Here is a 12,622-nt window from a genome sequence, read left to right as displayed (position 1 = left end):
GCCAAGACTAAATAGACCTGAGTGCCATGGCATAAAATTGTGTTGCTCCTCTGCTTAAATGTACAACATTCGTAGTATTACAAATAAACAGTGAAGACCCAGGTAGCTTTTCCATTCAGAACAGGAATTTTGACACATCAACGGCAAAGATTTGTCTCTGCATTTAACCACAAACAAACCACTGTAGCCTACATACCATCACCACAATCTCTATAGTTAGTTTCTATTGTCTTTTCTAAATTCTTCATCTGCACTGGAGAATTAACGGTGTTCATGACGTAGTTCCTCAGATTGCTTGAGGTGCAGTGTTACAAAAACTGTTCCCCTAATTTATTGATTGGTCAGTTGGGAAATTAATTTATAACAGCTTTGACATGCAATTAATTAAATAAGTTGCAAATGAATCAGAAAAAACCGACATATTTGAATTCTAGATTCAAAGTAGTGATCATAAGCATAACCTATACAATACTACACACCTGATTATTGATAATTAACAATTTAAATAAGTAACAAATTCAGGCCTGAACAAAATATTACATTTAGGTATACTTTTAATACAAAATTAGGAATGCGTTTGTTAGGTTATTTAATACAATATATAATAAAAATATTTGTTTTCGATCATGGTCCATGCCAACAGTTTTTTGAATGTTAAAAATCATGGATAGGGACTGATTATTTATTCATTTACTTCAAGGCTGACTGGGGTTATTTTTCATTGTTAGCACTCATGAAATGTAGGTCTGAAAAGTGAATCAATCCCTAACCTCTGAAACCTCTGCTACTATCATGACATTTACAGGGTTGCAGAATAGTGTGCAATACAACAAAGTGAGATTAATGGGTTAGAGAATCAGATTTTCCTGTGTCCTGAAAGTATCTCTATTTTTACCTGGCTAAATCAGTGTGTGGTAAATTCAAGCTGAACACACAACCTGGTCGAAGCAGGTTATGTTCAGGGTTTTGATTTAAAATCATTTTAGGCTACCACGTTCTAATCATTTAAAAAAAATTATATTCTATTTTGAGCCTTTTTTTGTGCCATATTGATTCTGCGCTGGGAAATATGTTTGTCCAAGCTGTACCTTACTAACAACACAAATGAAACGCAGCCAGTTTAAAGTTTCATGGCTCTAATGTGTCACTTTAACATTAAAAATAAACTGGCCACCCCCAAAATTTGCTGCCTCCCTCCCAGCGCCCCCCGCGGCAAGACTGTCCTGTGTTGGTAATGATTTTAATAAATGTGAGCGCAAGAGAGGAAGACACCCTACAAAGAGTTTCAACATGAACTTGTGCTTTATTCGTACGTCTACAATTTTTGTCATTATGTTCCTGACGATTTCCCGTTGTCACCCCTACTGCTGCGTCCGGTGCTACCCCAATATTTTTAGTGGCCCCCATATAGCCACCCCCATGAAAAAATTCTGGAGGCGCCCTTGCCGTGATTAAGAGGGTATGGCTGCTCTAACCATGTCTGGTCTGATAAAACAGGCAAGTTTAGCAGATGCAGGCTCAGCAGCACTTGAAGATTAGCATCTGTGAGAGTGAAGCAGCTGTTTTGCCAACACGCCACTTTTTTTTTCATTCATATTTTAAACCTCATGTGGATGTTGACAGTTGACCGTGTCTCACACTGCTCAACCCTTTTGATGATGTACTGCTGTGTTTCTCAGCCTGTTTCAGATACCTGGTCCTCACCTGATTTTCCTTTTTTTTTTTTTCTTTTTTTTTAGCAAAAATGACATCAACCCTTTGCTTTGCCCATGGATTTATGGCTGTGACTGAAATGCATGTCTGCAAAAATAAGTGCTAGTATGGAGGGAAAGAAGAGTATGGAGACAGACTGGTACCTGGAGGTGGCTGAGCACGATCCACGCTGCAGGAAGTAGGGAGACGAAACTGAATCCCTGTAAGGAACAAGCAACACTGGTTAGGCAGAAAAGATGCAGGGTAGGAACACAGTAATGCTCAACAGTAAATCATCTTGCCATATATATATATATACATATATATATATATATATATACCTACCATAACAGATTATTGAAAATTGTTTACAGGATATATTGTCTTAGTTTATGCAATCCTTAATTCAATCATTTACAGGTGATAAGAGAGAGAAACACAGGTATGCTCAGTTTACATCAGTGCTTTTGTTTTTCCCAATAGATCTAAATGCATTTGTTTTGCAATCATTTCGTATGAGTAATTTACATTAACAGTCCTGCTGTGATGAACTTAATGCTTCACATTATAAAGAAAACACATTTAAATGCTCATATTTGCTCAACTCTAAGACACTGACTGTGTTTCTGTCTCAAAATGCAGACGTTCTAATGACACTGGCACAACTTAAACACAGTTTAATGGGCAATGCTCATAGGCAGTATTCCTTTGAGGAGTCAAAACCTTGTGTCTAATAACAAGGCTTTTATTGTCAGAGGAGAGTGAGAGTATATTAGGATAGACTTTGTTCTGTTCCATCTGCCAATATTTTATAAAAACATCTTTGTACATTTTAAAATGAAAAAAGAATGGCAAACAATGATCTGACGAGGCTAAACAAAAAGCCATTAAGCTATATTTATTTTAGTAAAATTAGGCTGAAAAACCTTCAAAGAGTCAATAAATATCTAGGCTATTAGGAATTTTGCCCATCAGTGTTGCCCGAATATCCTAACCATTTCTTAGGATCTCGTGATCTGTCAGTACTTATCAGGTCTGCGTTAACTTAAGTCAGTAGGCAAGTCATTAATGCATAAAAACATTCACTGTAACATGCATTATCTAAATCTCTACCTTTTCATATTACACATACTTAGAAGACACACAGAGCATAAATCATCACCATAAATATGAATAAGCAAGCCATATTAAAAAATCCAGGATGCAGTCAAATATTTTTGGATTATTTCAGTTAATGGTTTTCATATTATTTGATATTGAAGTAGTTCTTTCTGTAAGGTCAGCAAATTGAAATCAGATTGCTGAAATAGCCAATCCAGACTATTTACTTACACTATCAAAATGATGTTTAGACAGTAAGGAAGTAAGATGAGATGTGCTGAGACAGCCAGACAAAGACTAAAAAGTAAAGCAGTCTCCTATTCTCATTCTTAATGTGAAGACTGCCTTTGACTGATGTAGTAAAAAGCATTGCATGTTGTATTTCAGCATATGGATCTTTTTGAAGTTTCACTTTTGGCATTTTTAAAATTTCACACGAAATGGTTACGATCACCCTATGACCAAATGCGTTTCTGTTTGTATTTGATCTCATGAGTTTTAGTCACACTTTACATGAAGTGCAAGTACATGGGCACACATAAAAAAAAAAAAAACACTTATCACTACTTTACAATTACAATTAAATTAAAACATTTGAAATTAGCATATTTTGCATATGTGGTTCAGATTCCCAATTGATTATATCGGGACAATTAGGGAAAATAAAAGAGAAACCTTTTGTACTTGCATGGACTTTATGTAAAGTGCAACCCAATACTATTCCATAACAATAATTTTGGTGCAAAAAATATAACAGACCTCCACTCTCGTGCTTTTCAGCCAGACCTCTCAAACCTTTTGCTTCTTTGTGTTCAACACTTAAATTTCAGAAAAACCGTTGTGAAAGGTTCTGACAGTGTCTCCGCTCCGTCCGACTCCCGCCATTTGTGCCAGAGGCTGTTCTTGCCATAGTTGTGGACTCAGACTGGCAAAGAGGCTGGTAAGATGCTGTTCTTACTCAGATCAGGGTTGTGGGTTAATGATATGCAATGACTGACGAGCTGTGTACATGAGCATGGGGGCTACGGATGTAACAAAATGAAGGTGAAATCTTCCGTGTTGCTGTGTTTTATTTAACTCTAGCTATAGAGCGAGTTAATGTCTAGTTTCACTTCAGTTTGACAAGAATAATGATAAAAATGGAACTTTGGTGTTTCTGTTATCTGAGTAATTTTGTTTCAATCAAAAAGATTTCTTAAGAAATTAGAGACAAGTGCATACTTTATATGGAAAACTAGCAAAAAGTACTTTCTGTTTTACATAACAGCATACATATAGCATGTAGTATACAACTTTTTTTCCCTAAAGTTACATGCCAGTTCTTTTGTGTATGCACTTTGACTGAGCCAAAATAAATAACTGTGTCTGGCAAAAGCAACAAGGAAAAAAAGAAATAGAGAATTTTCTTTTCCTTGTTCCTATTCAGGCCCTATACTCTGTCCTGTGTTTAAACCTGAATATGGCACTGGTGTTTTGAAAAGATGGAGTGGATTGATTGGTAAATGGATGACTGAATGGATGATTTGACGTAGGACAACTAGTTATACCTGAGGGTGTGTAGAGGTCAATTGCAGATGATTCTATTGGGTTTACAAAATGTTTAAATTTAAATTTGTGTAGCCCTTTCTTTTACAATAAAACAAACATGTTGTTCATTGCCACATACATATATACATACAGTGGTGATGCCCCCATGGATGCAAGGTGGATTAACCTTGTATGTATGAGTATTTCAGAACAAACCAATACAAATCAATGGCCTAAACTAGCATCTCAGCACTTTTTTCAGTGTAATAACCCCCCCCACCCCACCCCACCCTCCACCCCTTGGCTGTTAAAACCAAAGTAAAGTTACTTGTACACTGTAAGCTCAAAGGTGTTGTCAAAAACAAAGACCAACATGAGAAAAATTAAGGGTTTCCCGAGATTAGGTTAGTATATTTTGAGTGTGCAAAGATAACATGCTGGACTAATGTTGGGAATTCAATAGCACTCCATCTAAAACGTAAGTAGGCCTATCCTGGACGCTGTACTACGAAGCAAGATAAACATACCCAGGGTATGTTAGCTGGCTTCACTTACCCTAACATCAGTAAAAAGGTCAATAAGTTGACCCAGGGTTTATCAGTCTAGCTACAATTGTATATATGACCAGTGATAAACATGGCTAGGTAAACTGGCAGCAGAGCAACAGACTTTTCAAAAGAAGATAACACTATTATTGGAAAAATATGAAGAGGTTAAATACACAAATAGATCTAAAGTAACAAAGTTATTGCAGACAAATGACCAGTATGAGAGTCTAATTGGCTATATCAATATAGGTTATCTATCTGAACCCAATAAGGAAAGTCTGCAGATATGCATTTTTTCAGCTGCAGCCCTGATGAGGTTCAACTATAGGAGTAAAGGCTTGATATTATGCAATTCAAGCATAGGCTATAATAAATAGGTTATAGGTTATAATAAATCCATGAGTCCAAAAATGCACCCTGTTATCGGATTGCATATTAATGCTTATAGAACAAAAGGTTTTAAAAAAAGAAAACTATTTGACCCAAACCGGAAAAAGCAAGGAATAAAGTTCCTTGGTTATTGGTTAGTGGTGACTTCATAGCTTTTAATCTGTAATCTTAAACAGAACCTGCTCCAGAGCATCTTAGGTCTGCAGAATTAGTTACCATGGGGATGTACCCCTAACTTTATAATAGCAAAAACCCGGGGTTAACTCAGAAGCTATCTGGATAAGTCCAAATCCTGCTTTGTATTACAGGCTTGTGGTTTATCAAAAGATTTATGTTTCACAGAAACTGAGAAGTAACTATAGGATGTCACTGTTAGTGGGCTAACATGTTCTAGGTTTGCTACAGTATATCTAGTCATCTCATTATGAACAGAGAGTTTAAGATTACTCATAAGTTAATTTATCTACTGAGAGCCCCCGATTACAAGTTTAACATCTGTAGCCTGCTTGAAAAAAATCCACTTTTTGGTATATTTAAATATAAACATATCAGTGTCCAAAATACCCAAATCTTCTACCATGATGTGAGATGGTAGAATGCTATAAAATACCATTTACACCACCCCATTTAAAATAAACATAGTGTCTATCTTTCCCTTAAAACTAATCTAAAGCAACTGCTAAAAACAAGTGACTTTACTACACATTAACAAAGGTATATTAAGCATTGATTTGTGGTGGTTTGTAGAAGAAAGCTGTTATGTTGGTCAGAACCTGCCTTAAACACAGTGTGTGCTGATTTTACTCCCCTCGGTTTTCATAAAGAAAAATATATACAATGGTTAAAGCAAGAGGGTGAATCACTGCTAAAACTAATGAATTTAAACAGAACTGTAATATTAAAAGAAATGAACAAAAAAATTAATTATGGTCTTTGTTAAAAGGCTTCATGCACATCTCAGTTAAATTAGGAGGCAGTTGTGCAGAAAAGATTTTAAAAGTATGATATTGTTCAAAATTGCCAGTGGCTAACACTAGGCCAACATGTGGGTATATTTTGTTATATGACAAACTTTTTTCTTTTTTTTTTGAAAAAGATCCAGAACTGCTATAAAATCTTAATATAAAATTGAACTCAATTTTGAAACAGATGAAAACAATGAAATGTATTATACATACTTGATGGCATATTTAACTTATGATATCTTATTTTTATCAAGTGAAAATGTTAATGACAGACAAGATGTATGAAAAACATACAAAAAAGATAGAATAAAGCGGTTCCCTACCAGACCTACCGTACTCTCTACGCCCCCCAGCTAAGCTACGGAGGCCTAAAATGGGGGAAACGACAAAAAAGGAAAACAAACAAACAAACAAAAACAAAAAAGGTGATAGCTTAGTAGAAAAGCAAGACATATTGAGAGGGTCAAAGTAAAAGACACTGTGCCAGGCTTGTGTTGTGTATTTGCAGTGTGTTGAAGAGTATAGACTTTGGACACAAAAAAATGCTATCAGTGCCGTAAGGTCAGTCGCATCTTTGAACGCCACTGTAAAGCTATGATCCCTATTTTTCCATTTTGAATTATCATAAACATCATAAACATTTCAATCCATTGTTTTATATCAATTTATGAAAAATACATAAGGCCAATAAAAGTTTGAAATAAATAATCACAAGAAACACCACAATAAGCAAAAATAAGAGAGGAAAAAACATATCACACAGTTTTCATTCATTTAACAAAATAAGCATAAGCTAACAAGTGCAGGCTAAACTATCATTTAAAAAGAATGCTTTCTTTTTTCTTTTCTTTTTTTAATTTGACAAAATCTTATTCACTTAACAATGCAGTCTGAGATCCCTGAAAATTAGCTTGTTTTCTCCAAGACACCATAAATAAATGCAGGAAGAGAACACAGGGATAAAAAAAAGATTTATATTGAAGCAGTATTACAGGTTCAGGTGAGATCAGATTCCATCCAAAAACCCCTGTCCCATTAACTGGACTTCACAGAGTTGGCACAGTTGTTGCATCATATCTCTGGATGGCAAGGAAATGTAAACAAAAACTAATGGCAAAATTGACTACATATTGAAACATATTAGATACTGTAGACAGAATTTCTTACAAATAGTTATATATTTCATTACAGAAAATATGGTTGCATGATAAAAAATAATTGCAAATACCCTTTGTCTATTTCATCTTCGGTTTGTTTTTTTAATATGTATATCCTTCACATATATGATTTGAAAATATTATTTAGATCTGTATTTTTGCTACATTTCAACTTGCTTCAAGGGAAGGGTAATATCTTTGAGCAAAGTAATAAAATGAAAATGAATGACGGGATTAAACCTATATTTAAAAAAAATTGGTGCATTCCCTGGCATCAATCAGTCATGAGTTTGCAGTTTAGTTGTATATAGATCGAGAAGAATGTTAAGCATTTGTACAGCATTTCCAAATATATTATTGGAGGCCTATTTTCTAATTTGGCTGTATTTGGTAAAATTGTTATATGATTATTCAGTTTTTTGTATGCAGTGTCACAAAACATGTAGATGCTACTACATAGCTGGAATCTCATCCCCCCCCCCCCCCCCCCCCCCCAAAAAAAAATAAAAAATCATAGATTCTTAGGTATACATACAGGCTAAATTAGTAGAAATGTGGATGAAACAACTTTTTTGCAGCCAACACTTAAGGAAACCTTAGCGTTGCCCATGGCTCATGCAGAAATAAGAACGTTTTTTTTCCAAAGAGTCACCAATATTTTCTGAAAATGTGATTCCATTTCCGAAATTGATGACCGGCATGAAGGCTCAACATAAACGTTCATATCTAAAACTGTTAAAATGTAGCTACATACAACAGGAAACAAAGGACTTGCATAGAATGAATGAACGCAGATTGGAGACGTCACGACTGGCCAGTCTTCAGCACCTTTAAATTAATTTACATTCCCCAAACAATGGGAAACAATGTAAGAGAATGCCACTGCAGTCCCCTCTTAAGCATTCAAAAAGCAGAATTATGAACACAAGCCTATCCAAATGTTTTTCATATTTGTTCATGTATCTATATATATATCTATATATATCTATATATATAGATATATATATATACTTCATACTAAAATGATTATAGGCTAAATGTTGTCACAGTCATAAGCCTTTCACTGTAATCTTTTATGATTTTATGATTTAATTATGCTAACCCAACCTGTAATGGTCTGTAATGAAAATTTCAACGTCTTATGTTTAGGTTAAAGCTAAATTAAATAAGTTACAATGTTTTAAAAATGTATAATCAGTATTGCAAATAGTAGACAATCATAGCAATACACTTGAGCTTATCCGTATATGTCCTAATAAAACCACAACTTTGGACAAACATCCCCATCTACAGATTGAAATTTAGTCAGGTGTTTGAGCTCAGGTTTAACAGCTTGCTGAAACAAGTGTAGGATACTCCTACAGCAGAAACTCAAAAGGAAATGTTTGCCTTCCTCCTTTTGTGGCTTCAACATTAATTCTGATTCACCTTTGTTACAGCCTTTGTACAACTGTCAGCTTATCAAAATGCCGCTTTTTCTGTGAATATTATTTTTTTTTGGGTCGCACAAAACAGGAAGAAGAACCACTCTCTTTATAAATTGAGAGATGATGCCTCATCTTTATTTAAAGTCCTTGCTGAAGGTTCACATTTCAGTCGGGGTTTGATACATATAGGCTTCCGGTGGTCCTGTGCTGCAGTCCAAAGATAAGTCCTGTCAAACTTGTTTGCTGTTGGACTCTTTTTCCACACTTTTCAGTATTAACTTTGGTATGCCTTGCAGGTATAATGTGACAATGGAGGGGATGAGGGCAATATCAGTGGCTAATGAGCAACTATTATTTTATAAGTAAAAGGCAGAATGAGCAGTTAGCCAAATAGAGCAGATGATTCTGGGCTCCCACCCATTAGGGCTTGACAGGAGCCCAGCTAAGCCATCACTAGTGAGGCGGTGTTATTACATTCAGTGGCACTATACTGCACCTCTGGGGACATATCGAAGAGGTAGAGGCCCTCAGTGGCTCTGATTGTCTACTTACAGGGACCAGTGTTTCTCTGTTATAGTGATGAACAGCCTCAGCATTTTATCACTGGAGAAAAATGATAGGATTTAGATCAAATATATGTTTTTTTAGAGCTAAAATAAAATAAATGTGACTAGTTAAGACATTTTTCATAACAGTTGAAGAACATTCACTTAAAACAACAGGTGAAACACTGTTATGACTTCATCATGATGTGCAAAAAACAGTGGGGTGATGAACAGGATGAAACAAATAAAGATGGACATTGAAGACTGGTAAACGTGTGTTTGGTTTAGAAACCCAGTTACTACTTTAACCCCTCTCGGCGCTTTCAGAACACAGTATGTTTGTAACTGCAAACAGTACAAGTATTGAATATAAGTTTCTCTATTTACAAAATGATACATTTATATACATATACAGAGTTTCAACATAAATGCAGTTTGTGCAGGAATGAGTTGAAGCCAGTACATTCAAACTTGATAATTTCTGTGAATTCCCCTTTACTGTTTTACGCTTTGCTGGCTGTTTGACTTCGTAGTCAATCAGAATAATTTATCGTAAACAATTCTGGTCAGGGACTAGGTCCCCAGAGCCTTGAGACAGTGCAATCCATACAGTGTTCCAGAGAATAGGACTTTTAAACAATTTATGGGGGTTATGACAGATTGTTTTCACCACTACCTGCTGTTTCCTAAACTACTGTTTGATCTTTATGCTGCGTGGTTCATCAGTTCACCACTGAAAATATGCTCATATGTTGGAAATTAAAAAGAAAAATGCCCATTTCAACTGGAACTGGCTACAAAATGGAAGAAGGCAATGGCAAAGGAATGCTTTGATCACGATAACTGAAACATAAATTATATATCAATATATCCTTAAATAATGTATTCATCTTTAATGCATTCATTAAAAAACTAGGGTTTATAAAGTTATTCACAGTATTTTTTCAGGCGCTTAAGAGAATGTTTCTACATGAAGAGAAACTGGAATGAACATGAGCTATTCAAATTCATGTGCAGAAACAGACTGAGATATGTGTCACCTCACATTGGCTGATAGTTGAGTTATATTGTTGAATATCCCTCAAATTTCCAATCATGATTACTTAAATTGGCTTTTTTGAGTATTTAAGACAGCGGAGGGAAGATGATGCTGCACTTGTTGGCACTTGAGGATCTGAATATCAGTCACATTCTCCCTCAGATTATGATGTCACCTCATTCTGGTGTGAAACAAAATAATTACTTTGTTCGATGGCTAAGCAAGACACTTGTTAAAAGATTGCTTGAACAATAGTGAAACCTGTTCAAGAGATGACAGACTCTGTGTCTGCATAGCGTAAAGGGACATCTAATAACAGCATGGTTCTGCTCCCCTTTTCTGAATTTTCAGGTTTTCAGCCCGTTTTCCTTATTTCATTTCCAATTACATGTATGTATGGCTAAAATGACATAGACAGGTATGACATGGGCCCACTGGTGTACTTCCTGCTCCACAGTTCTAGACTGGCGCTTCTGTGACCACCTGTGTGGCCAGTTGTGTCTGGCTGCTTATGAGCCTTTTGCTTTTTGTTGATCTCCCATGGGAAATCCTCTATTGGAAGTGGGCTGGCAGGGCTGCCTGACCCCTCTGGCGTGCTTTCAGGAGTTCCCTCTATAATCTCAATTCGAGGTGGGTCCATCAAATCCATGATACTGAAGGGTGCTGGCTCGGGTTGGCACATCACTGACTTGTCCTCTGTGTTTTGCCGTACAGCCCAGCTTGAGCCTGCTTGAATTCCTATGGAAACTCTGTCATCTGTTTGTGTGGTGCTGTCGCTGCAGGGCTCCCGGCACAAAGTCCACATATTGTAGCACTGAGTAAAGTTGAAGAAGTTGCTGTTGAAAGTTTTTAATTCCCCACAGACATCTCTGCGCAGCTCTGCTAGTTCGTAGCGCATTGCAGAGATTTCATCCTTCCACTGCATGTTGAAGGCAGCGACCATGTTAGCAGACTCCTTAAAGGCCTGAATGGCCTGAGGAACCGGTTGCTCAGAGGTGGCTATTGGTGAGGCGGTAGGGACCCTGTATGAAGGTGGAGGTGCCGGTGGGATCGAGATGGCTGTTACCGTGGAGCTAGTACTGTGCTGGCTGCGTGCAGCAGCAGTTTCTCTCTCTAGCCTCTCGAGCTCCGCATAGGCAGAGGAGCTAGCACCATCATCATCCTCGATCATGTCATCATTTAGTAAAGATGTTCCATCCAATACATCATATCCCTCTGGAAGAAAAATGTGAATATGCAAACAGAAGGACATTCAGGGTGAAAAGAACAGCTGGAGTTCAGGATTTGACTGGGATTCTGATCTACAGTATAACACATATCTATGGAAAACATACAGTATGTGAGTGGAAAGTTCCAAAGATGTACAAGCTCTGATCTATTGATTTCCCATTTGGTTTGACAGATTTAACGTTAAGTAACACATCTGCACCCACCACAAGCATTAGAAATGTGCACGGCTAAGTTGTAGGTGAATATCGGTCAGCCAAAACCTGCTTAAAAATGCACCTTTACTGAAATATGCTTTTCAGTTCTTTTACTCCACAAAGGCAACGATTATGACCTAACTCACATACTGCAGGCTTTTCACAATGTTTTTACACTGCCTTCTCAGTCATCTCAAGGCTTCTTTCCATCTTTTCACTGCACAGCACAACAAAGAGTGGAATTAAACATGAAATACATCAATCATTATCAAATCATAGATTCATTTTTTTTTTCTGAGAACCCTTTCTCAAACCATGTCAAATGTTTCTGACTTACTTAAAATTTGTGCAATTTTGTGCAAAAGAAAAGATGCAAAGGGAGTAGAAGAATCACAAGAAGCAGATATGAACCCTATTGAACATATCAGGTCCGAGGTGGCTGATTTAGACCATGTGAAATATTCAAACCCGGTGAGGGCTGCACCAGGGAGAGGCTGCAATCCCACAGTCCAAGACAGTTGACAAAATCACTGCCAAGAGTTAGACTCTGCCACAAGTGGCCTTTTGAAAAGAAGCCAGATTTTCATGAAAGAAAAAAAAAAAGTTCACACATGTACAACAGGTAGATGCTGCGCTCACAAATGATTGGAGACAGTGGCAATGCGATAACATTCACTGCTATTTTATGCTGAAGCATGAAAACATTCTGAAGAGTCTGGGCAGAACATACCGCATACATTTACACTTACAATGTGGTCTAAGAACACTTAAAATAGAGACGTGGTAAACAACTCACAAAAGCCAGCA

At 36.6% G+C, this 12,622-nt stretch overlaps 1 protein-coding gene across 10 annotated transcripts in view; it reads right to left on the bottom strand.

Annotated features, from left to right (window-relative positions):
• dlgap2b (discs, large (Drosophila) homolog-associated protein 2b) overlaps positions 1 to 12,622 on the bottom strand; it is a 108,459-nt gene that overhangs the window by 20,430 nt on the left and 75,407 nt on the right. For 5 of the 10 annotated variants that reach the window (XM_085133765.1, XM_085133767.1, XM_085133771.1 and 2 more), the window contains 2 exons: positions 6,547 to 6,591; positions 1,857 to 1,913 (listed from right to left, as the gene is read on the bottom strand). In XM_085133765.1, coding sequence (XP_084989891.1) covers positions 1,857 to 1,913; positions 6,547 to 6,591 — 102 coding nt within the window. Of the gene's footprint in view, positions 1 to 1,856; positions 1,914 to 6,546; positions 6,592 to 6,674; positions 11,607 to 12,622 lie in introns of those variants that run through there. The other 5 variants (XM_085133766.1, XM_085133768.1, XM_085133764.1 and 2 more) reach the window with 3 other exon arrangements.

Source organism: Neolamprologus multifasciatus, chromosome 15 (genome assembly GCF_963576455.1).
Source record: "Neolamprologus multifasciatus chromosome 15, fNeoMul1.2, whole genome shotgun sequence".
Lineage (NCBI taxonomy): Eukaryota > Metazoa > Chordata > Actinopteri > Cichliformes > Cichlidae > Neolamprologus > Neolamprologus multifasciatus.
The sequence above is the reverse complement of the archived record's forward strand: the minus strand, read 5'-3'. Positions and strand labels throughout refer to the sequence as shown.